Here is a 22,484-nt window from a genome sequence, read left to right on the forward strand (position 1 = left end):
TAGACTCGGTCTTTGTTTTATCGTGATTTCATCATGCTATGTATGCTATTACGTCTGTAACACATACTGTGAAGTTGTAGCGATTACTTTCACAAAAATGTTTTAAGATTAGGTCCCTCAGCATTCTTCTAATAATAAACCTAAATGCTCTCGTAGTTAGGTTAGGTTCTGTTAGCATTAAAATAATATCGCTAAATGCTTTCTAAAGAAAAAGGTTCTAAATTACCTGTACATTCATTCCCACTAACCATAATCTTGCATTTCTCTCGTCTTAATCTGTTCTTAAGATTTGTAACATCCTCTTAGCAGACGAATTACGTGGCAGCAGCAAATTTGACGCTTATTCTTACTGCTGACACGTGCGTGGCAGCAGACTCGGCCTAGGAATATATCCCACATCTCATACCTTTACTACTACTCGGTTTGTCGTAAACGTAATGTAGTGTAGTACAGTGGGATCTAAGAGTATTACCGTGCAAATTGTCCATCACCATGTTCGTGCACTTTATTTGACCCAATAAGAACTTCAATCATTGAAACAAAACTCAAAACAAGCTGTTGACAACTTCTGCACCAGCATACATAAGAATCCATAGCTTAAAAACACATAGGATGCAAGGGAAAAATTAATGAAAATAGTCATGGACAATTTGCACGGTAATACTCATGGATCCCACTGTACAGTCCTGAATCTAGTAGAAAAATTCAGTTCCTCAACCAGTCGATGCCTTATTGATATTGCTGCACAATAAACAAACTTGATAATGCACGACCATTTACCAGTAATATTAAGTGTTACACGTGATATTATTTTAAGTTGGCCGCGGAGGCTCAGTCGGTAACGCGTCTGACTACCATGCTAAAGGTCCCGGGTTCGATCCCCGGCCGGTTCAAATCCGGGAACTTTTCTAACGATGGAAGCGGCCCGGCGCCCACCCAGCGTCGAATAACATGGGTACCTGGGGGAAACCCTGGGGGGTAAAGGCGGTCAGGGGCGTGATGCTGATCACATCACTCCCACTCACGACCGGATCAAGAAAGTGTGGGGCGTTACCCCCACACCCCCTATACGCCTTCATGGCGTGGTGCTAAGCACAGGGGAGCACTTTACCTTTTTACGTGATATTTAAAATGTAATTTCTCACCAAATATTTTCAAAGGGGCCCTAAGCCTCAATATGATATTGAAATAAAATCTTAGTTAAATTTCCCAAATCGTCCACACCTGTTACGTGTTTCTTGAAAGGGGCTCAAAAACTCAGCCCTTAAGCCTGGTTTACATTGGTCGAATAGACGGGGGAGTAGCTGGAGCGAGTAGGGTCACGTCAAGCGAGCTACTCTCCCCGTTGTTACGACCTTTCACATTTTGTAACTTGGCATTATGATTGTCAATGTACATGTTTATTTAAAGAAGAAAGATGTAGTGTCATCTTGATTGATTGATAATATTTGTAAATTTACCTGTTGTATGGCTCAGTTTGTGACGCAAACGTGAACGCACCAATCAGAGTGCTTGTGATCTAATGTATTAACCTTTATGTATTAGTCTAATGAAGTCAGCTCGTTTAACGCAACATTAACATGAAAAATAGACTATCCTGGTTATTAGAACGTGAAATTTTTTTTCATTCCACACAATTTGGATTTCGAACTAATCTTAGTAGTCAAGATTCGCCACTCTAACAGCAGCAATTCAAAATAGTAAAATTACACGTTCCTACTGTTTCAGTTTGTTTATAGATATTGAAAAAGCTTACGATTCTATAAATTTAAATAATCTTTGTCATAAATTAGAGACTCTTCATATACACCCAAAACTTTCAACAATTGTGTGGAATCTATATTCTAACAAGATTATATTTGGATGGTTCGCCGATAAATTAAGCGATCCTCGTTCCACTTCAATCGGCATACCTCAAGGTTCACCTCTGAGCCCTCTATTATTTAATATTTATATGAAAGAGATACATGCATTACCAATTCTACCATTTCATCCCCTTCAGTATGCAGATGATTTCTGTTTCTATAACATTACAGATGATGCTACTCAAGGCATAATAGCAATGCAGAATTTAATCTCAATCATAAGAGCGTGGTTTTTCAAAGAAGGATTATCCATCAGCGAAACAAAATCAAAAATTATTTGGTTTAATAATAAACGATTGGATACTTATCCTAACAATATATCACACATTTCTAATATCCCAGTTATCGAAACACATAAATATTTAGGTATACACTTTGACAGGCGATTCACATGGAATACACACATCACGCATTTAATCAATAAAGGCCGTAAAATAATAAATATACTCCGTAGTATCACAACTATTAAATGGGATGGCCACCCCAAAATCTTACTTCTATTTTATAGGAATTGTTTTCGATCAAACTTTGAGTATGCAGCCTTTAGTTATGGGGGTGTAAAAGTAAGTCTTTTAGACAAAATAGACATACTACAGAAAAAAGCTTTGAGGACCTGCTTAGGTCTCATATCAGTGTATATATGGAAAACAGAGAAACTAGTTTGACACATAGACGGATCCAATTAACAATAAAATTTCTGCTCAAAACCTGGGAAAATCATACGCACCCATTCAATAAATTGTTTGAAATACAAAAACAATGGACAGAAGCTAAAGTCATAGATCCTAAACACACATTCTTTTATTTTATATATTGCCAATACATAGACCCGGAAACCCGTGCAAAGTCTTTCACTTTCCAACATCCTTTAATGTATCAATTAGACATACCCTTATATACCCAATGCAATATCCATTTCAGGGATCTAGGAAGACATATCATGTATAAAGAGAAATGGCCAACACACCTAATCATATATACTGATGGATCCAAAGACCGTCTAGGTGTGGGTTGTGCTTATTTCATTCCAGATCAAAATATAAACAAACAATTCCGTTTACCACCTGACACTTCCATTTTCACTGCAGAAAGTTACGCAATATATAAAGCTCTCACATACGGTATCCATAAAAATTTCACAAAAATTCTCATCATAACAGATGCTTTAAGCGTATTAATTGCGCTGAGTTCCCCATATCCTCAGATTTGCAAAGATCCTTTATTTATAATACTTATAATCCAACAAACTCAGTATGCTAATGGAAGAAATATCAACGTCCAGTTTAGTTACGTAAAGGCTCACCAAGTAAACACGGGAAATGAACGTGTGGACACATATACCAAAGCCGCTCGATCATCGGAAACTACCTCACTTGCGAGACTTCCATACACGGACCTTCTTCCAAGAGTTAAATATAAACTTCAAGATAAATGGAAACAGTGGTGTATAGAACAATTTCAATCCACGGGCAACACATATAAATGGTTTGCAGAACATTCACATAACAAACCTTGGTACTACTCATATAATTTTTCAAGATCAGTTATTATTTTTATAATACGTCTACGTACAGGTCATGTTCGCACTAATGATCATTTATCACGATTACATATTTCAACAAAACAAGCCTGCATATGTGGAGAAGATAATCAAGATGCTACACATCTCTTTTTACAATGTCCTAATTTCGACAGAGAACGAGATAAATTATATAATGGTTTGCGTCGCCATAGAGTTCCATTCCCTACATCTCTTACTGCCCTGCTCACGAATCCCATTCCTCCCATCATATGGCTTCTTTATGGATATGAAAGAAGATGTAATTTGACGATCTAACAAACATTATAAATAGATATCTATATGTGTTTTGTTTTTTTTTCATTCTTGTGAAATATAAGTGAATAGCGAACTAAATACATATTGCAAAAAAAAAAAAACTCAGAAAGATGACTAAAATCGACTACCAGTTGATAGGGTCAGAAAAAGAAGAAGAAGAAGAATTAACGCAACATGCATTTATCATGATGTAAATATAAACTCGCCAATCAAAGATTACCAATGTTAATGAGCTAACCAAATTGTAATTTGATAATGGCGGAACATTTAAATGTGTATATTTTCCAAAATGTAAGAAGTTTATCAACGTTAAAGAAATAATTGTTAACTCAAATGAATATGTAAACTTTCTTTGTAAATTACTCAAAACAAAACGATATATTTTTCGAATATCTATCTGTTATAATTCTGAGTACTGTATCAGAAAATTACCTAAAGGCTGGTGTTCGAGGCTGGACACTTGAGTATATACAACGCATCTTGGCTTGGAAAGGAGGTCTGTGTCAGTCTAGGATGACGTTATATAGGTTCAAGCCTATAGATGTAAGCCGCCCTTCTGTAATCCCTAGGTTGGCCGAATGGGATGAAAGTCGAGTGGCTGTCCACGGAGGACAGCGACTCGACCGAGTTACTTCTTCTCCCATCGATTTTTTCACTCGCGCGTAAACTCGACTTCATTTGGCTTTTGGGGATGAAGCACCATCCAATAGGACTGTGTACAATAGGTTTTCCGAATTCCAGCGTGGTCGCACATTTCTCAGTGATGAATTTCTCGAATGTCGTCCATCCACGTCTGTTGTTGCCAGTAATGTTGATGGTGTGCGTAAAATGATTGAGAGAGATATTGGCATGTGACATACCGTGAGATTCAGGTATCCTTGAACATTGACATGAAAGCAATACATACGACTTTGCGTGGTCATCTGAACGTACGGAAACTTTCAAGCTGTTGGATCCCACACAATTTGACCGAAGCTGAAAAACAGGTGTAAAGAAATGCTCAAAAAATTCAAGCGAGGCAAGTCAAATTTGGAGTACTACATCGTTACAGGGGACAAAACTTGGATCTATTCATACGAACCCGAAACTAAACAGCAATCCACTGTTTGGGTGTTTCAAAGTAAGCCGAAACCAACAAAAGTTGCTCGTTCGAGGAGTGCTGCCAAGCAAATGATTGCTTGTTTCTTCGGTTATAACGGAAATGTGGCAACAACAGCTTTAGAAGATCGAAGGACTGTAAATGTTGAGTGGTATACAACAATTTGTTTGCCAGAGGTCATCAATGAATTGCGTAAAACAAACCCAAATCGTCGCATTATTCTTCACCACGACAACGGCAGTTCCCACTCAGCACACCAAACTGTTGATTTTTGTCCAGTATAAATGTCGAATTAATGACTCATTGTCCGTACTCACCTGATTTATCACCTAATGACTTATTTTTGTTCCCACACATGAAAAATAAGATGCGTGGTGAGCGATGTGTCGCCTGAAGCAGCTGTTGACGCATTCCGAATTTTCAGACCTGGCGCGTAGCTCTGAAGAAATGTTTTCGAGCACTGTATATATATATATATATATATATATATATATATATATATATATATATATATATATATATATATATATATATATATATATGGAGGAAAAAGGGATACAGAGTAGAGTAGAGAAGATAAATAAAAGTCAGATATAGACTGAGAGAGAAAAACAAATAAAAACTTGAGAGAAACATAGAGACAGAAATTTAGAAGAAAAAGGAAAAGAAATATAGTAAAAGGTACAATCAAAATAGAGATGGAATAAGAAAGAAGAAAGATATTATTGAGCTAATAAAAGATGGCGAAAATATTGAAAGAAGATAAGATAAAAGTTAAAAGGGGGTAAGAGATAATATTAATGAAGAAGGGAACAATAAGAAAACAATCACACCTCATTTCAGAGGGGAGCGGAGTGTCCTGAAATATGCATTTACTTAAATTTTTATTTCTTTCGCAAAGTTCTGGTAAAATAATTTCATCCATAATCGTGATACAGTCATAATTATATTTGGGTCGTTATTATTACGTTGTTCACATGGAAAAACAAAAATTGCTTTCCAACGTTATAGCGTATATTAAAGAAATTTCCGCTTTAAATTACACAAAGTTGGTCAATAACTGCTCTGTTTTTTTTTTAGATCAAATATTTAGATAATTATATTCAAATCATTTCCCCTGACCATCAGACTCCTAAAATTTGAGCAGAATAACATATACCAAACTCGTATTGTTCGTGTAACTTCCCGCTGCATGAACCGTTTCACTCACTCACCTGAACTTGGCATCTAGTAGTGTTTGTAGGCAGAAACAACAAAATGATTCTATCAACGAATCCGAATGGTGAAGTGTGCGTTGCCATCACTTCATAATCAGTCCAATCCAGCAGGAGCTAGGTAAAATAAAAAGATTACATGAAGCACTAGGTAAAAGAAAAAGATACATGAAGCACTAGGTAAAAGAAAAAGATACATGAAGCACTAGGTAAAAGAAAAGATACATGAAGAACTAGGTAAAAGAAAAAGATACATGAAGCACTAGGTAAAAGAAAAAGATACATAAAGCACTAGGTAAAAGAAAAGATACATGAAGCACTAGGTAAAAGAAAAAGATACATGAAGCACTAGGTAAAAGAAAAAGATACATGAAGAACTAGGTAAATGAAAAGATACATGAAGAACTAGGTAAAATAAAAAGATTACATGAAGCACTAATAAAAGAAAAAGATACATGAAGCACTAGGTAAAAGAAAAAGATACATGAAGCACTAGGTAAAAGAAAAGATACATGAAGAACTAGGTAAAAGAAAAAGATACATGAAGCACTAGGTAAAAGAAAAAGATACATGAAGCACGAGGTAAAAGAAAAGATACATGAAGAACTAGGTAAAAGAAAAAGATACATGAAGCACTAGGTAAAAGTGCTTTTTTCATATTGATTGCAGAAACATTTCCAGCAGCCCTCGTATTAGAAGTCTAATGTGAGCGGCTCTTACGTTGAATCTTGGTCTGGCGCAGCCAAGGAATTAACAATTCCCAAACAGTATTCTTTTAATATCTGTAATATATGTAACTTAAATTTAGGAAATGTTTCAAGCAAAAAATACAAAGGATCACGAACAAAAATATTTGGGTGCGTGAAACCTCCCCGCCCTTCAAAAAAAAATCCTGGCTGTACCAATGCGTTGAATTAAAAAATGGGAAAGGATAGTATTTGGGGTAGAAGTTAATTAATTTTACAACTTGGGAGGGTGGAGAACTGCGCTACGCCACTGAGCCGATGAAAAGTTTCAAGCAACAAGGGGCATTTATTTTTTATGTAATTTGATGTGAGAGTAACAACGTGAGTGGATGGTAATGGTTCGGATCACACTTTAAACTGTAAGTCCAGTACAGATTAGCCTATATGTGCGCAAAGTGGATTTAAAACCAAACTTAAACAAAGTTGGGGTTTAAAATTCTTGAAACACAAAGCAAGAATGCAGTCCATGGTAGTAAGTGGTGTGTCCAGGGTTTTCAAAAAAGGGTGGGCACATTTTTTTTTCCTCAGCGCGATACGATGCCAGGGAGACCCGGGTTCGAATCCCGGTCTGGGCATGCGTTTTCTCCCATTCCACCTTCACTAATCCTCATTGCCGCCAGGGAATGAGGACAGAATACACTATTGGTCCAGTCTCGATTAACCTACTACCTGTGAATAAAGCGGACTTAAATCAGCCAAACCGAATTCTTTATTATTTTGTTGAAACACTGTATTGTAACACTCATACTTCAATTTCCAACATTAGTTATAAAACTATTTCAATTTGTAGCCAAATTACATACGATTTAAATAAAAAAATAAATGGGCAAATTCCGACGATTAGGAACAGTGGAACCAATGCTGAAATGAAGAACACGTTCCCACTGCATCCGCTCATGTTAAAGGTAGACTCAAATAGTGTACGCCCCCCCACCCCGATGGCGCAGTGGTAGCGTCGTCGCCTTGTAATCAAGAGGTCCCGGGTTCGATAGCGGTTCGGATCCCACTTTAAACTGTAGGTCCAATACCAATCAGCCTTACTGTGCATAAAGTGGGCTGAAAACACCAACTCAATCACTAGTGTACAGTGGGATGCACAAGTATTACTCGGTAAATAGTCCATGATTATTATGTGTTGTCAGCAGCTTGTTTGGCCTTCTCTCTTTTGTTTCAAATGCGTATAGGGGCTATCCACGAGTAAACAAAAACATATCGAACGGCACAATCGATTGTGGAACTGTAGCACAACAACTTCCGGTTCACGGCGGCCGGGTAATTCAAGCGCGTACTTGTGGCCTTTCTTCTTGTTTTGTATACCGGATGAAATAGATCATACAAAAGCACTTGACGACGAGGAGAATAAGAGATATCAGGGCAAAGTAGAGGCCTTTGCATATCAATTGGATGAGCATATAGGAAGTAATACGGCATTATTCCAGGATGAGATCCATTTGCTAATCGTCGTTGCATTGGCGATATTTGTAGCCTACATATTTAATAGAAAGTAATTTTTCCTACAGAGCGAGAGCGCTTAAAGCATGTAAATCTTTGGATGCATACATACATTTATGTTTTAAGTGAAAACGTGTGAGATGTACGGGCATATAAAAAACAGGAAAAGGAGCTTTTTTTCTTCTTTCTTCAGTCAGGGCGAGTCAGAGGAATGCGGTTTCGTTCCCGTTTGAACGCAGAAATACAAAATGCTCATTGTTATTTTAAGTCAATTTTCTGCTATTTGTGTTAAACATGTCGATGAAGGTGTATAATAAACTGGAAAAATTACTGATGGGACAAACACAATGACACACCATTGCCTGACCATGGTGTTCAAACCTAGGACCTCTTCTCTATCAATGTTGAAAATATTTCCATTGCAAAAGACGAAAATTAATAATAGTACCGGCACTTAATTTTCTGGTTACAAAAAAAAAAAAAATTCCTCTGGTTACAAACACAAAAAAAATCTGGTTACACAAAAATTTAGAACAGTTCGTGTGCACTTCAAGAATGTAACGTGTAACCTATCTGAGCATGACCGAGCATTTTTTGAAAGGAAAAGTAATATTCTTGCTCATATCACTAGAGAGAAAATCGAGATTTTAATGATTTCTCTTCTACCTTTAATGAAGTGCAAGGAGTGCGGGACGCAAAATTTTTGGTTGGGAAGGGAACAGGACGGGGTATTTTTAAAGTCCTAACGTTCAAAACTGAAAAAATAATGTTATTTCCCGACTAAATTGGGAGATTATAGGAGCGGAAAATATTCAACATTACCCGATACTAAAAAAATATTAATTATACACACAATTTCACTCTCGGGTGATGATTTATTTTGCATTTCTGGAATAAAAAACTGCTAATTTCAATAAATTTCGGACATTTAGTACAAAAAAAAATATGTAGGGAATAAACTACTTTTAAACTCTTATCATTTCTTCCGAAATCTTGATCGGACCGGGATTTTTTTTCAGGTTCCGACTTTTTGGTTTCCTGCACATCCGTTGTTATTACTGGGGAGTCTACTCCTTGCTAATGGACTTCCAATTTTCACGCCTGACAGCTTGAATGCAATAATTTTGGCGCCTAGATCTCGAGGAAATTGATGAAGAAAGATCCGTGAAAGATTATTTAGCCCTGATCGTAGTTTACATCCTCCTTGTACACACCCATTCGTTCCTTTCATACATGACACAATCTCAGCTCCCTTTAGAAGCATGTTATGAGCCTACGAACCGGAAGTTGTTGTGCTACAAGTATGGCGTCTGCGCGAAGACACTTCCTTCCGGTGGATAGCCCCTATAGAAGATGTAATTACTTGGTAACACTGATGGACCCCACTCTACATGCATTTAAACTAGAAATGAAAAACAAGAAGCTTAAATATTCACTGGCCTTGTCAATTCTTTCTTTATTAGTAACATACATATCTCTTATGCATTTGAGTATTTTTTTCTGCTAATTTCTACGAATGTAATGGACATTGTTTTAAAAGAAGTTATAGTGTCCCACAAAAATTTCGTATCTTACTTTGACCTACTTTATTATCTTCAGAACTGCGTGTTTCGTAATGTGAAAAATCCACAGTGCTACAACAGACAAGGGCCACAACATTGTAATTACGGAAACTTTTCTTCTCTTAATACTAATACATATTAGTATAAAAAAGAAAAAAAATAGTATCTAAGTTAATGCATTAAAACAAAACGCACTTCTCAACCCCTCCCCCAAAATGGAAAATAACACCCTTTTGAGTGACATTTTTCACGCGATGCTGTGCGGAATGTTACATTAATCAGTAATTGTTGCAATTAGTGATGGAATAGTGTGAACACACGTCATCACTCGTGTTTTCCTTAAACACCGGATCGCTGGGCAACTCGAGAGATCTTGTCCCCACTACTAGCTTATGGAGGTTGCAATAATTTCTGCCCAAGTCCGTAAACGCATACCAGGAAGTCGTTTTGGAAGTTCCCTGCAATATAATATAAATACAAGAAATTATCAATGACGATATTCATGTCTTGGAAGAGAATTACACTGCCTATCTGCCTCTAACATGGAGCGGAGGGACGTAGTGGAATAGGAATGCACAAGTATTACCAGAAAAATTATTCATTCCTATTATAATAATAATTATAATTAAGAATAATGCTAAAATATTTTTCAAAGCAGCTAAAGAGATAGGTTCGGAAGTTAGCAAAGAGAAAACTAAATATATGTTCACAGGTCGAAACCAAGTGTTAGGTAATAATCAAAATCTAATTATTGATAACAACTCGTTTGTACCAGTTTCCAAATTCAAGTACTTAGGAGTAATAGTAACAAATGAAAATGATATTAAAGAGGAAAGGAAAAAGCAGGCTTAATTCAGGAAATGCATGTTACTTCTCTCTTCATAAACTTTTGTCTTCTCGTTTAATATCTAAGAAACTAAAAGTTAAAATATACAAAACCGTAATTTTGCCTGTATTATTATATGGATGCGAAACTTGGTCCTTTACATTGAAAGAGGAACATAAATTGAGAGTATTTGAAAATAAGATCCTTAGGAAAATATTTGGACCTAAAAGGGATGAGGAGACAGGTGAGTGGAGAAGGTTACATATAATTTGTATTCATGTCCAGATATTATTAGAATGAATAAATCAAGAAGACTTAGGTGGGCAGGCCATGTGGCACGAATGGGAGAGGAAAGAGGAGTTTACAGGATTCTTGTTGGGAAACCTGATGGTAAGAGACCTGTAGGAAGGCCAAGACGAAGATGGAAGGATAATGTTGAGATGGACCTAAAGGAAATCGGTAGGGATGGAAAAGAGTATATAGATCTTGCTCAGGATAGGGATAGATGGAAGGCCTGTGTTGCTGCAGCCATGAACCTTTGGGTTTAAGAAGGCTAGAGAGTTAGTTAGTTAGTTATTATAATAGGGATGTTCACTGCAAAACTTTCAGGTGGCGGCGTCACCCTACTTGTGTCCTTGGAGAATTTCGTTCTTCATTTTCACAGGAGCTCGATGCAGTAACATTATTCAAGCGTTATTTTCACCGAAGTGAAGAATTTTTCCAAGTCGTAAGTTTCCGAAAATGACATCACAAGTAGAAACATTTTAAGTGGGAAAAGGCGAAAAGAAGAAAAATAATGTAAGCAATGGAGAGAGGTAAGATATATACAGGGCTCGAAAATTCCCTGTCGCCAGGTCGCCATGGCGACTAAAAATTTCATCTTGGCGACTGTGATCTTTTGCTGTAATATTGACGTTTCTTAAGTTTTAGTGTACAAAACTTTCAAGATTCTAAGTTCAAATTGCAGTACAGCGTAAGTTAGCAAATTATTTTTTTATCAACGTTGTGAACATTCTATAGAATCAGTAACAATTTCTTACTCTTTGTCCCCCAACTCCCCATTTCCAGCTTTCTCACATAATTTAGCGGTGTTTTGAACACGGCGATGCTCAGCTTTAGTGTTGCCCACGAGACGAGATTTTGGCCTGTCTCGTCTCGTGGAGTCTCGTGGAAATGCTGTCTCGTCTCGAAAATATTCGTTTGTCTTATGGCACATGGTCAATCTCGTCTCGTCTCGAATTTTTAAAAGCCTGTCTCGTCTCGTCCCGTGGGCAACACTACTCAGCTTCTAGACTGATTGATTTGCTTCATTTTACTTCGCTTTTTGTGCCACTTTTGGCTAATTTGCAAAGATGATGATGAAATTGATGAATGGACGCGTCCAAACATCCAAGCCCAGTCCGGGATTCGAAACCGGGACCCCTGGCGTCGTAGCGCAATGTGCTAACCACTCCGCCACAGGGGTTGGCTCAGCTTCTTATAGTATCCACAATTACTAGTAGGTGGTTTCCTGGCGCCTGATTTTCAGACCTGGCGCGTAGCTCTGAAGAAATGTTTTCGAGCACTGTATATATATATATATATATATATATATATATATATATATATATATATATATATATATATATATGGAGGAAAAAGGGATACAGAGTAGAGTAGAGAAGATAAATAAAAGTCAGATATAGACTGAGAGAGAAAAACAAATAAAAACTTGAGAGAAACATAGAGACAGAAATTTAGAAGAAAAAGGAAAAGAAATATAGTAAAAGGTACAATCAAAATAGAGATGGAATAAGAAAGAAGAAAGATATTATTGAGCTAATAAAAGATGGCGAAAATATTGAAAGAAGATAAGATAAAAGTTAAAAGGGGGTAAGAGATAATATTAATGAAGAAGGGAACAATAAGAAAACAATCACACCTCATTTCAGAGGGGAGCGGAGTGTCCTGAAATATGCATTTACTTAAATTTTTATTTCTTTCGCAAAGTTCTGGTAAAATAATTTCATCCATAATCGTGATACAGTCATAATTATATTTGGGTCGTTATTATTACGTTGTTCACATGGAAAAACAAAAATTGCTTTCCAACGTTATAGCGTATATTAAAGAAATTTCCGCTTTAAATTACACAAAGTTGGTCAATAACTGCTCTGTTTTTTTTTAGATCAAATATTTAGATAATTATATTCAAATCATTTCCCCTGACCATCAGACTCCTAAAATTTGAGCAGAATAACATATACCAAACTCGTATTGTTCGTGTAACTTCCCGCTGCATGAACCGTTTCACTCACTCACCTGAACTTGGCATCTAGTAGTGTTTGTAGGCAGAAACAACAAAATGATTCTATCAACGAATCCGAATGGTGAAGTGTGCGTTGCCATCACTTCATAATCAGTCCAATCCAGCAGGAGCTAGGTAAAATAAAAAGATTACATGAAGCACTAGGTAAAAGAAAAAGATACATGAAGCACTAGGTAAAAGAAAAAGATACATGAAGCACTAGGTAAAAGAAAAGATACATGAAGAACTAGGTAAAAGAAAAAGATACATGAAGCACTAGGTAAAAGAAAAAGATACATAAAGCACTAGATAAAAGAAAAGATACATGAAGCACTAGGTAAAAGAAAAAGATACATGAAGCACTAGGTAAAAGAAAAAGATACATGAAGAACTAGGTAAATGAAAAGATACATGAAGAACTAGGTAAAATAAAAAGATTACATGAAGCACTAATAAAAGAAAAAGATACATGAAGCACTAGGTAAAAGAAAAAGATACATGAAGCACTAGGTAAAAGAAAAGATACATGAAGAACTAGGTAAAAGAAAAAGATACATGAAGCACTAGGTAAAAGAAAAAGATACATGAAGCACGAGGTAAAAGAAAAGATACATGAAGAACTAGGTAAAAGAAAAAGATACATGAAGCACTAGGTAAAAGAAAAAGATACATGAAGCACTAGGTAAAAGAAAAGATACATGAAGAACTAAGTAAAAGAAAAAGATACATGAAGCACTAGGTAAAAGAAAAAGATACATGAAGCACTAGGTAAAAGAAAAAGATACATGAAGCACTAGGTAAAAGAAAAAGATACATGAAGCACTAGGTAAAAGAAAAAGATACATGAAGCACTAGGTAAGAGAAAAAGATACATGAAGCACTAGGTAAAAGAAAAAGATACATGAAGCACTAGGTAAAAGAAAAGATACATGAAGCACTAGGTAAAAGAAAAAGATACATGAAGCACTAGGTAAAAGAAAAAGATACATGAAGCACTAGGTAAGAGAAAAAGATACATGAAGCACTAGGTAAAAGAAAAAGATACATGAAGCACTATGTAAAAGAAAAAGATACATGAAGCACTATGTAAAAGAAAAAGATACATGAAGCACTAGGTAAAAGAAAAAGATACATGAAGCACTAGGTAAAAGAAAAAGATACATGAAGCACTAGGTAAGAGAAAAAGATACATGAAGCACTAGGTAAAAGAAAAAGATACATGAAGCACTAGGTAAAAGAAAACAACAACAGCATTTCCAAATAATAAAAGATAAACAGTCATTACAGTCGGAATTCTAAACTACTGTATTTGTTCAATGCAACAATATGAAACAAGTCAAACTCATTGGCAATCATTTGTAGTGGTATAGACTACATAATTTGTGTGCCTCTTACTGATGGTGATAACGTTGTCGCCTTGTAATCAAGGGGTCTCGGGTTCGATTCCCGGGAGCCAAATAGTGGTGTGGATCGCACTTAAAACTGTAGGTCCAATCCTGATTAGCCTATATGTGCAAAAAGTGGACTTTAAAAATAAAAAAAACTCAAATATGTCACTAACAAGGAACTTCCCTGAAGTGGTTTAATTAAAAAAATACTGTTTACTTCATTTGCCAAATTAGAAGTTCAGTAGAAGTCAAATGAGTTACAATTCAGTTATTTCCATTCTCTAGCCATACTTTTTTTAGTTCTCTATTAATTTACATCTGATAAATGATATAGGAAAATACATTTGTGTGTGCGTCTTCGTTCAGGGTAGTATTTGAAGTGGGGATGAGCGTAACCCTTTTGGTTATTGCGTCTCCCCTCTGCACTGCTTTGGAGAGGGGAATATACGATTGATTGATTTGGTTCATTTTACTTCGCCTTTCTGCCACTTTTTGCTAATCGCGAAGATGAGAATGAGTGATGTTACAATGAAATTGATGGACACTCACAAAGACTCATGCCCAGGCCGGGATTCGAACCCGGGACCTGTGGCGTTGTAGCCCGTTGTGCCAACCACCCGGTCGCGGAGGCCGGCTGGGAATATACGAGTAATATATCCTGATGCTTCAAGAGTAGTTATTGGATTTCACCACTGCAAATATTTTAAATACCACACTGTGTGTGTCCGTGGAAAGGTAGTTAATGAAATAAATATTTTATTTCAACGCATGTACAGTCACTGCCAACACCTAGATCCTGAATTACTCGCTGCTGTTATCATGTTATGTGGTGAGCAAACTTGCCATTGAAGATTTGTTAATGAGGCTCGCTCATCGCCGTAGGGTTAGGCAGCACACATAGAGCCATGCAGCGCAGTGAGTATTTCAAGGCGTCACCCACTTTCATTCCGGTGACTGTACAATAGCAATTAGCACCTGAAAGGCATATCAAACCAGTAACGGTGCCAGGCAACGGTGTGGCACTTTTGATATTAACTTAAGCACTATACATAAATTAATATTTGCGCAAAAGTACACTTGAGAATGGAGTATTTCTTGTTTGTCGGGTATCGGTAGGGGTTGGTTTGGTCCTCAAGGGGACGTTGCTCCTTGCCCCTCTCTGGCGTCGTCATTGTATCAAATTTATAAGATTAGCCGTTGCATATGGTCAGTATATTCTCCATATCCTTGGATAATTGAGGATAGAGGAGGAAGAGGACACATCTGAAACAGCCAGGAACTTTCGATTGGTCGTGCATCAAAAGTGCATTGTAGACGTTTTCAGAAGTTTCTTGGAAATGGTAGTTTTCAATACAGAAATGCAAAATCAATTATTTTATGGAGAAGTAGTCAGTGTCGGGATATCCCGAATATTAGGACGATGAGATTTTTTCAATTAATTGCCGTAGGCTTATTGCCCAAAACATTTCCGTTTCGTACACTCATAGTAAACACTAATCAGTTATGTTTGGTTTGTAATAACATATTATGTGGTGGATACAATCTGTAGTTTTGCTACGGATAATGTCCAATTAACATTGCGTGCCAATATCACAAACATTGAATTTAGAGAATATTTCTGAATAAAATAAATTAACCTGATAGGGACAGTTTCCGGCTTCCTTGATGCAGTTGGGTCTTGGCTCCAACGTCACAATCCGCCTCATAAGAGCCATCTGCACCGTCATGCAGTCCTTTCCAAATTCCCTGAAATAATAACAACTTGGGAATTTACAGCGATTGGAAAAGGGAGGGTTAATAATATGCGTCTACGCTGAGAAATAAATAATTCCACGAGTTTTTAAAATTCGTAACACTAGATTTTTAAATGAGAGGGCACTGTGAAAATACAAACTTCTTTGATTGCTAACTACATAAACATTTGCCAAATAATCGCACTTGAACCCTCTATTTTATTATTTTCCCCAAGGATTTGACTTAAATGGGATTGTTTTAAGTTCGATATGGGTCGTTGTTGTTCTTATAATTTGACTGGCCTTTCTATCTTAAATTTTCATTGCCTATGTAGGGAGAGCGGGGTCAATTGTAACACGGGGCAAATGTGACAATCGCTATTGTGCTGCTCTCGTGAGGTATTTTTTAAAACTATTCAAACCTGTAGAAAGGAGACGTCAGTTGGGAGTGACTCATGTGGCGGTGGTGCTTACGTAGCGATTGTTCCGGCTATTATTGGGAGTTTTTCAAATTTTCAACACGTAAGTAAAAATATAAGGTTCCTTTTTATTTTTTAATAGTGATTTCGCGATGTCGTCTGATCAAGGTTTGTATATATCATCGCAATACACAATATTTGATGTATTTGTTAAGATAGTTGTGATCAATTTCTGATGTCGGGGTTAGTAGCTGCAAGCCAGCAAACAATATGGCGTCAGGATGGGGCAAATGTAACAAATGTAACTGGGGCAGTTGTAACACTGTTACAATTGCCCCTTATGCGTTTTTTATGTAAAATATTCACTTGCATTGAAATAAAAAACATTGTTCAACCATCCTGAATTATTACATTCTGTATGTTTCAGAATGGTGAGAGACAGAAAAAGAACTACCGAACGAGGCCCTTCACAAGATAAGATGGAAGAAGCTGCAAAGTCAGTTTTGGAAAGCAAAGTTTCAATCCGACACGCAGCAAAAGCGTACAATATTTGTCATGTGACATTGACCCGTTTTGTTAAGAAGAGACAAGAAAAATGGAATCCTGTTATGGGTTATAAACCACACAATAAAGTGTTGTCTGCCTACATGGAGACCCAGTTAACTGAGTATATAAAGACATGTGCAAATATATTTTATGGACTCACCCCAAAAGAAGTCAGACAGCTAGCCTACCAATATGCAAACCAAAATCAGTGTAAATTTCCAGAGTCCTGGGCAGATCGTCAAATGGCTGGCGCAGACTGGTTTACCGCATTTATAAAGAGGAATCCTACTTTAGCAATAAGGACCCCAGAGTCAACATCCTTAGCGCGTGCTATGAACTTTAATAAAGAGAATGTTATTTTTTTTTTTTTTGAAAACCTATCGAAGGTTTTGGAGCAATATCAATTCGAACCTCAAGACATCTACAATGTCGATGAAACAGGCATATCAACAGCCCCTAAGCCAGACAAGATATTTGCACCAAAGGGAAGCAAGCAAGTTATAGGAATTAATTCTCATGAGAGGGGCACCTTGGTAACGATGTGCTTAGCCGTTAGTGCCATAGGCAACAGCATTCCACCCATGTTCATTTTTCCACGGAAGAACTTTCGGGATCATTTTCTCCAGAATTGTCCAATAGGAAGCACAGGAGCAGCAAATGGTTCGGGGTAGATGCAAGCACCAGAGTTTTTACAATTTCTCGAACATTTTAGGAAGTATGCCAAGCCGAGTGTTGAGAGAAAGGTTTTGGTTATCCTGGACAACCATGACTCGCATGTTCAACTTCCAGTCATAGACTTTTGCCGACAGAATGGAATTGTTTTCCTTTCTTTCCCTCCTCAGACGTCGCACAAGCTCCAACCATTGGACAGAAGTGTTTATGGTCAGTTCAAAAAGTTTTTCAACACCTTTGCTGACGGCTGGAGAAAAACCCATCCCGGTACTCGCATGACAATATACAACTTGCCAGGAATTGTTCGGGAATGTCTGCCATTAGCGATTACACCATCCAATGTTCAAGCAGGCTTCAAATGTACAGGAATATTCCCCTTCAACCGATGCATATTTCAAGAGCACGAATTTGCCCCTTCCAGCGTCACTGATAGGCCTGATTCTGCGGCACGAACAGAAACCTCCGACGAGGCACCTACTAATGATGACAATGAAGTTGTCAACAATCAAGTAACTTGGAAGAAACTAGTTGTACCCAGAACAAAGAGCAATGCAACCCTTGCAATGAACCTCTTCCGTCCACCTCAACAGCTGTTTCTCCGGCTGACATTCGACCTCTGCCTCATGCAGAATCTAAGGAATCAGCACCTCGAAGGAAAAGAAAGAAAAGTGCTATATGGACAGATACACCTGAAAAAGAACTACTTATGGCACAGCAAAGATCGAGACCAGAAAACAGCAAAGGGAAAAAGAGGCTGTTCGACAGAAGTGATAGTCGTCAATCAAAGAAGAGAACTGCAAGCAGAAGCGCAAGAAGGTGTCAGGAAAGCAGCTCTGAAGGCGACGAATGTTTTTGTTTAGTTTGCCTTGAGAAGTGGTCCAATAGTGCATCTGGTGAGCAATGGGTGCAGTGCTTAACTTGTGACAACTGGTCACATGAGAAATGTACCAAAGGAGACAGCTTTTACATTTGTCATAACTGTCAGTCAGAATGATCAGATATATCTTTGTTAGAAACAGTGTTTGGGACCTGGTATGGTTTGATTAGCCTACTTATTAACAAAAGCACAGTTAGCTAATTGTTAATCATTGTGTAAGGGTACATGTTATTTCCAGCAAAAAAATAAATTGTATTTCTGGTAAATGTTAGTATGTTACATTTGCCCCTGTAGTGTGTTACATTTGCCCCCGAGCAAGGGTCAATTGTAACATTTGTCACACATTTTTAAAACATTAATTATGATTAGCATATTATATATGGCGGGATCGTGACTGCATAATATCAATAACAACATATTGTAGTGTTTCCATGCCGATTTTCACGCTGCAAAGATAAATAGTTTCATAGGAAATGCATCATTTGTCAAAATTGTTATAATTGACCCCGCTCTCCCCTATACTAGCGTACGCAGGACGTTTTGGAGAGAGCTTGAATTGTAAAAGTAGATATTACATTGGAGTGAGCGTTACACACTATACAATATATTGTGAATACCATCTTTAACATTTGTTTTAAAAGTTGTTCAAAGATAAGAATTGTAATAAAGGTCATCTTAAGATGGGTTTGCATTTACCACATTGTTTCTTTTCCCCCGAATTCTTACTGCTCTTATTTGGAAATTTTGATTATCTGGAGCCTCCCCGATGGCGCAGTGGTAGCGTCGTCGCCTTGTAATCAAGGGGTCCCGGGTTCGATACCCAATGGAGGCACATAGTGGTTCGGATTCCACTTTAAACTGTAGGTCCAGTCCCGATTAGTCTTACTGTGCATAAAGTGGACTTAAAACACCAAATCAACCAATCAATCAATCAAAATTTCTGGAGGGGCTGTAGCCCCATTAGCGCCCCCCTGCGTACTCCAGTGCCTGTGTAGTCTGAGTAAACTATAAGCCAACACGTGTATGTTGTGTTCCCACAATACTTGCCATATTGCGCAAAAAAAAATGCATGTTTCTGTCAAAAGTGAGGGACAGTTCGATACCTGGTGGAGGTACATAGTGGTTCGGATCCCTCTTTAAATTGTAGGTCCAGTCTCGATTAGTCTTTCTGAGCACAAGGTGGACTTAAAAAGAAAATCAAATCAAGAATGAGAGACATTCAGCGAAATCTGAATATAAACCCTGAAACTTATGCAATCAAATTCACACTACAGATTGGCAGGTTGCGTGCGGCAGTCCAGACTTAAAGTTAACTTCTAAAAGAGATGCATATTTGTGGTAAATAAAAGCAATACTGGACTATATTTCAGCGCTATAGTTTTCTTCCTTGCCCTGTGAAGGATGGAATGTATTTACAAGTGTTGCTACGTAAGCAGTTTGTTAGGTACATATTCTTTTGAGAATGTAACTATATAATGGTCACTTACCAGTTAACAGCACATTCCGCCCGAAAGTCAAAAGGATAAAGAAGTAAAATAGCTGATGCTGCAGCAACAATCACAATCAACAGGATGAAGAACGCCGCAAACAGCTTCATAGAAAAAGAGCAGTCACGTCGGAACACTGAAATGATATTAAGTCGCTTTATGCTCAAAATATGGTTTTCTGAAATCTGGGATTTCCTAATATCGTAACAATGTGGTACGTACGTACGAAATTCAAGTCTACCAGTGTTTCTTTCAGAAAATTTGATCCGGGGGGGCAATCCAGAGAACCGGGAGGGCGTTGCGAATCTCATCTGCGAAATACAACATATGTGCGTTTAACATTGAGAATTTCCAGTGGTCGTTCGTGGTTCGTCAATGAACTTGACTAATTCAATGCAGTGGCTAGATTCTAACTATCGCTTGAAAAGATATTTTTTTTCAACTCAACACTTTTCAGTCAGTCCACCTTTGACTCAACAATCGATTTTCTTATCGTTTACAAGCATACTGTTGTGTATCAATTACAAAGAAAACACGCGTCGACTCTGATGACAACGAATAGGCGCTTTTGGTGTGGAAAGCACTACTGCACATTCGAGATGGGAGAGAGCCCGACCCTGTGGCCGAGTGGTTAGCACATCGCGCTGCGACGCCAAGGGTCCCGGGTTCGAATCCCGGTCGGGCTTGGTTGTTTGTGAATGTCCATTCATCAATTTCATCTTTTCATCACTCATCCCCATCTTCGCAAATTAGCCAAGAGGCACAAAACGCGAAGTAAAATAAACTAAATCAATCAATCAATCAATCAATCGAGATGGGAGAGAGGAGATAAGGCTAGTGCGGTTGCCAGTTTTATTCTGCTTCTTCTGTAAGATTTAGGGGTTTGGGGATCCCGAAAAGTCGGGACCGGGATCGGGAAAAAAAATTCCCGTCCCGATCCTGACTTCGGGAAATGGCTTCCCGACTTTTCGGGATATACCGAATGATCGTTAATTCTCGACGTTTTATGCATTGTAAATGTCTGGAAATTATCGGAAATCGTTAGTTTTTTTTACCAGAAATGCAAAAACAAACACTTAAGGTGAAAATCACGTGTAGAATTCGAGATTTCCAGAGCATCGGGAAATTTCGAACATATCCCGTCCCGAAAATTTCCCGACTTCGAATTTTTCCTGTCCCGAATGTCGTGATTTAAAAAAAATTCCCGATCCCGTCCCGACCCAAAATATTCAAGTGTGGGCGTTGTTATTTAGTACATATGGAAATATAAAGGCAAAATATTCGCCACACAAAGTAATGCAGTCCGATGCGAGGGAAACAACGGTAGCAGAAAAGTTTTATACTTTTTGGTTTTATCGTATAATTTTGTCCTGGGGGCGGTAGAATCCCTCTGAAAGAAATACTGAAGTCTACTTTCTCTGGAGAATCAAGGTTACAAGTGCATTCAGAACTTAAATAATCGGCATGCAGATGGCGACAATGTAGGTTAGGTCTATCACATTGATTTCCATAAATGCACCAAGTATTTTTTTTATGTACGGTGAGATTCACTGCGTATGGATTAAATTTATTACATAGGCCTCAGACCTGTTAGCTTCATAAAAAGACGCTTCTGGCTATGAAAACAAATGCACCTGCTTGTTATTCAGTAATCATTACTTGATAGAAATAAAATGTTTTTTTTTACGAGTGTTCATAATGTAGGGTATGATATTGCCTGCAAATTGTCCTTCGATCAATTGAAGCTCTGCCCATCAGCGTCCTCAACTTGTTGGCTTTATTTTCTTCCGGAACTTATAACTACGAACTTTATAATAATAAACACTACAAATTTGTGTTATAAATGGATATCCAAAAAGAAACCCCCATCTAGTCTAAGAAACTTGGACTGCACTAATTAGGTTCACCAAATAAATTTTACTAAACAATTTAACCTGACATTCGACGGACACGCCCTGTTCTGGTATTTACTTTCTTCTTAGACCTCATGCGTCCACTTTCATCAATGAGGTAAGCGTCTCCCTCCATATTTTATAACAAATTCTGCTGTAATAAAAAGTCAACATGTAAACAACTTTTACTGAATTTACAGCTTTACATCTTGCTGTTTATGCCCAGCATACATGTAATAAAAGGGAAGTTAATCTCTGGAACAAGATGGGTACATACGGGTGAGTCATTCAAAGGCTCTGAACGAACGTTGTTTGATGGGAAATGACGTAAATTGGAGAAATGTGCTTTGTTGTGAAATGAAGTAGTCACTGACACTTCTGGGTTGTCGATGATTGTACACATTTAATTGATTTTCAATACAGTTATTACAACCCAGAAATGTCTCAATCGTACAAGCGCACATACTATGTTGCAAAAGAGATGGTACTGCGCTTTTCAGTATCAAACCAGTGGTCTGCTGCCCCATATTTATTTATTGAAACACTTCAAAATTACATGCGATAAAATTCATTTCATGCAAA

The 22,484-nt window shown here is 37.5% G+C and overlaps 1 protein-coding gene across 1 annotated transcript; it reads right to left on the minus strand.

Moving 5' to 3' along the window:
• Positions 1 to 9,980: 9,980 nt before the first annotated feature.
• On the minus strand, positions 9,981 to 22,064 carry LOC145992747 (uncharacterized). The gene is made up of 5 exons (XM_083129134.1): positions 21,945 to 22,064; positions 20,011 to 20,146; positions 15,914 to 16,022; positions 12,903 to 13,019; positions 9,981 to 10,233 (listed from the first exon to the last, which is right to left on the minus strand). The coding sequence occupies exons 1-5, from the start codon at positions 22,036 to 22,038 to the stop codon at positions 10,054 to 10,056; spliced, it is 636 nt and encodes a 211-aa protein (XP_082985260.1). The 5' UTR covers positions 22,039 to 22,064; the 3' UTR covers positions 9,981 to 10,053.
• Positions 22,065 to 22,484: the final 420 nt, after the last annotated feature.

The sequence above is a fragment of the Lepisma saccharinum genome, chromosome 9, assembly GCF_977018435.1.
Source record: "Lepisma saccharinum chromosome 9, izLepSacc3.1, whole genome shotgun sequence".
Taxonomy (NCBI): domain Eukaryota; kingdom Metazoa; phylum Arthropoda; class Insecta; order Zygentoma; family Lepismatidae; genus Lepisma; species Lepisma saccharinum.

What these genes read in the sequence shown, in the direction of transcription:
- LOC145992747 (XM_083129134.1), bottom strand. Translation starts at nt 22,038, where the DNA reads ATGGAGGGAGACGCTTACCTCATTGATGAAAGTGGACGCATGAGGTCT. An exon ending in CCGGAAACTGTCCCTATCAG is followed by an intron (nt 13,020 to 15,913) that starts GTTAATTTATTT and finishes TATTTTACCTAG; the next exon opens with CTCCTGCTGGATTGGACTGA. An exon ending in CTACTAGATGCCAAGTTCAG is followed by an intron (nt 10,234 to 12,902) that starts GTGAGTGAGTGA and finishes ATTATATTGCAG; the next exon opens with GGAACTTCCAAAACGACTTC.